The 3,844-nt window shown below is 33.0% G+C and overlaps 1 protein-coding gene across 1 annotated transcript in view; it reads left to right on the forward strand.

Annotated features, from left to right (window-relative positions):
* Nucleotides 1-1,015: 1,015 nt before the first annotated feature.
* LOC107734569 (SH3 domain-containing RING finger protein 3-like) overlaps nucleotides 1,016-3,844 on the forward strand; it is a 36,914-nt gene continuing 34,085 nt past the window's right edge. Inside the window, exons 1-2 of the mRNA XM_016546560.1 lie at nucleotides 1,016-1,072; nucleotides 2,702-2,977. Of these exons, the coding sequence (XP_016402046.1) occupies nucleotides 1,016-1,072; nucleotides 2,702-2,977 (333 nt within the window). The remainder of the gene's footprint in view (nucleotides 1,073-2,701; nucleotides 2,978-3,844) is intronic.

The raw sequence follows: 3,844 nt of genomic DNA on the forward strand, positions 1-3,844 counted from the left end.
TGTTCATTAATGAAAAAATCAAGTGACTGTTTTTATGAGTGAGTCATTGAATCATTCACTGAACTGATTTGTTTAAAAAGCTGATTCATTCAAGAACAAATCAAGTGACTGTTTTTATGAGTGAGTCATTGAATCATTCACTAAACTGATTCGTTAAAGCATTTTTTCATTAAAGAACAAATCAAGTGACTGTTTTTATGAGTGAGTCATTGAATCATTCACTGAACTGATTCATTTAAAGCGTTTTGATCATTAAAGAACAAATCAAGTGACTGTTTTTATGAGTGAGTCATTGAATCATTCACTGAACTGATTAGTTTAAAATGCTGATTCATTTAAGAACAAATCAAGTGACTGTTTTTATGAGTGAGTCATTGAATCATTCACTAAACTGATTCATTTAAAGCATTTTGTTCATTAAAGAACAAATCAAGTGACTGTTTTTAATGAGTGATTCATTGAATCATTCGCTGAACTTATTCGTTTAAATGCTGATTCATTTAAGAACAAATAAAGTGACTGTTTTCTGTGAGTGAGTCATTGAATCATTCACCTTAAACGATTCATTTAAAACTAATAATTTATTCAGAAATTAATAAAGCGATTGGTTTTTAAGATTGAGTCATTGAATCGTTCACTGAACTGGTTAGTTGAAAACACCGATCCATTAAAGAATGAATCAAATGATTGTTTTTATGAGTGAGCCATTGAATCATTCATTCAAATGATTCGTTCAAAACCGCTGATTTGGTTTGGTTGACAGAGCACAAACAGACAAAGTAACTGGAAATATTGTGGCTAAAATGGAAGTTACTTGAAATTAACTTCTTGTTTATTGAACTTATAAAAATCTAAAACCCTGATGAACGAGTGTGTCAACATCCGTGATTAAAATATATGTGTTTATGTTTTTAACATGAGTGTTCATGCATAATTGATGTAAAATCATCATTAACTCAGTACTTACAGTTGGTGTTTGACTCGTGTGTGTTTACAGTCTACATGATTCATCAAGATGTTTGCATTAAAGCAATACGCCACTCAAGCCGGGCTTTACAGTGATTTTACCAGGGTAAGGGGCCAAGGGCTGTTTTTAGGTATGATGTGAAGCGCAGTGCCTCAAACCCAATTAACTGTGGTAAAATCGCTGTAAAAGTGTGGCGTCTCTTACACAGGTCTGGTGTTGATCTCCATCAGGAGCTCCTCAGATCTTTCCCAGCATTGCATCAGATCTCTGCTGAATTTCAGAGACTCTTTCAGGGGTTTACTGCTTGTTTTTGATTGATGAGTCATTTCAGACCATTTCAGGAGTCTGTGTTTGAGTAGACAGTGCAGATGATGGGACAGAGAATCTGTGAGGTTTGACTAATGAAGCATCATCATCATCATCATCATCACTGGATCACACTCAGCTGATTGATATTGATTATAATTGAGATTACCTGTTCAGTTGAATCTGTGCACATTTTGTCTTATGTTGATGAAGAGCAACAAAGCTTGACAAACATTTAGCCGGTTTATGAGTTGACGACAACCATATTTCTCATCATCCTCTGTAGCAGGAGGAGAATGATAAATTACACAAAACATCCATATTTGAGCTTCATTTTTTAATATTTTGTATATTTATATTTTATATTATCTATATTTGTTTTATATTTTAATTTTACACTTTTAATCATTTTGTTTTAATCATTTTTTATATTTTTATATTCATATTAAATTTTTTGATTTTATATTCATATTTATTTTTATATTTTAAAGTTTTAGTCATTTTGTTGTGTTTTTGTCATTAACAATTTTTTTATTTCTAAAAAAAATTGTGTTTGTTTTAGTTTTTGATATATTATTATAGTTTTTGCTTATTTTTTGAATGAGTTGTTTTTATTTACATATTTTTTGTATTTATATTTTTCTTTATATTTTAATTAGTGCTAGGCAACGATTAATCGCGATTAATCGCATCCAAAATAAAAGTTTTTGTTTACATTATATACAGTATGTGTGTGTACTGTGTATATTTATTATGTATATATAAATACACACACACACACATGCATATATTTAAGAAAAATATAATATGTTTATATATTAAATATATTATTATAATATAAATTATATGAATATAAATATATACATGTAAATATTTTCAAAATATATACTGTATGTGTGTGTATTTATATATACATAATAAATATACACAGTACAGTACACACACACACACACATATATAATGTAAACAAAAACTTTTATTTTGGAAGCGATTAATCGCGATTAATCGTTGCCCAGCACTGATTTAAATGTTTTTGTCATTTTGTTCTGTGTTTTTTGTGAATGTAGCATTTATTGTTTTAGTTTTAGTTTATTAAGTTTTAGTTATATACTTGAAACAACAGTTATAAACTAAACTGAATGAAAATAAGAAATGCTGCCTTGACAACAAGCTGAAATAAAATAACCTTAAGTTCATAATATTGCATTTCAATTAATGAGAATGTATTTTTTATGGTTTTAGTTAACGATAATTACCGTGCACTAGTGCTAAAAGCTTCTTGTGCTTGTCAAAAGATAAAAAAAGAAATACTCGTGTCCTTTTCATCATTTTTATTCACACATCTTGTCATAATTAAGATTTCCGGACTGTTGGATTCAGTTTCTGTTTCTGATCTCAGTCTCTTGTTTTTGTCTTTGCGTCTTCCAGAACGTTCCTCAGCTGCCGTGTGGAAAAGCGCTTTACAGCTACGAGGGCAAAGAAGCGGGCGACCTGAAGTTCAGCAAAGGTGATATCATCATCCTGCGGCGGAAGGTGGACGAGAACTGGTTCCACGGCGAGCTGAACGGCAGCCACGGATTCCTTCCGGCGAGCTACATCCAGTGCATCCGGCCGCTGTCCCAGACGCCGCCGCAGGGGAAAGCACTCTACGACTTCGAGGTCAAAGACAAAGACCAGGACAAAGACTGCCTGACCTTCACTAAGGTACAAACACGGCTTCTGTCTGCACACCAAACACTGGTCGGTTGAATGTTTCTGAAAGAGTCTCTTCTGCTCATCAAAGCTGCATTTATTTGAACAAAAATTAGGGGTGCTCCGATCAGGGTTTTTGAGGCCGATCACAGAAAGCAGTATCTGCCGATACCGATCACCGATACCGATCTTTTTAAAGCCTTCTTTTGATCATTTATAACTATTTATAGTGATACTCCAATCAGGATTTTTAGACATTTATTAAGGCCTAAATTTCATTTTTGAAAATGTGGTGAATTCCCCTCTTATGTGTCTCTTGTGAGAAGAGAAGCAGCTTTCACACAGGAGTCCGCTACTGATCTGTGGCTGTTTACCACAAACACAACATTTATCCATTATTTTGATTTCAAATCCAAACATTGTCATTGAAAATGCTTTTTCAGCATTGCAATTCTTTTTTTACACAGTACAGCAGTGATCCTCAAATCTGGCTCGCGAGATCCACTTTCCTGCAGAGTTTAGCTCCAACCCTATAATCAAACAAACTTACCTGTGATTTTCTAATGATCCTGAAGAAACATTTAAACTACTTTTCTTACGTTATCACAAACTTACCATTGACAGAAATAGTCAGCTCTACTGCCTTTCCTTTTGCATTGAAATCTTTATTACCAGCAATCCTGCGGTTCATAAAGAACTTTGTTTTCCTTCCTCCACGAGTGCCATCTATTATTGCCTTCCTTATCTAAAAGTGCTCTTTCCCTTTAAACCTAGCCATATGTGTTGACTGTGAAATACAGTAGACTTTAATTATATGTATCTATGGTGTAATTACTACATTTTCGTGTCAATCCATGTTCATATTTACTGCAAACAATG

Source organism: Sinocyclocheilus rhinocerous, unplaced genomic scaffold (genome assembly GCF_001515625.1).
Source record: "Sinocyclocheilus rhinocerous isolate Xijiao unplaced genomic scaffold, SAMN03320098_v1.1 scaffold1516, whole genome shotgun sequence".
NCBI lineage: Eukaryota > Metazoa > Chordata > Actinopteri > Cypriniformes > Cyprinidae > Sinocyclocheilus > Sinocyclocheilus rhinocerous.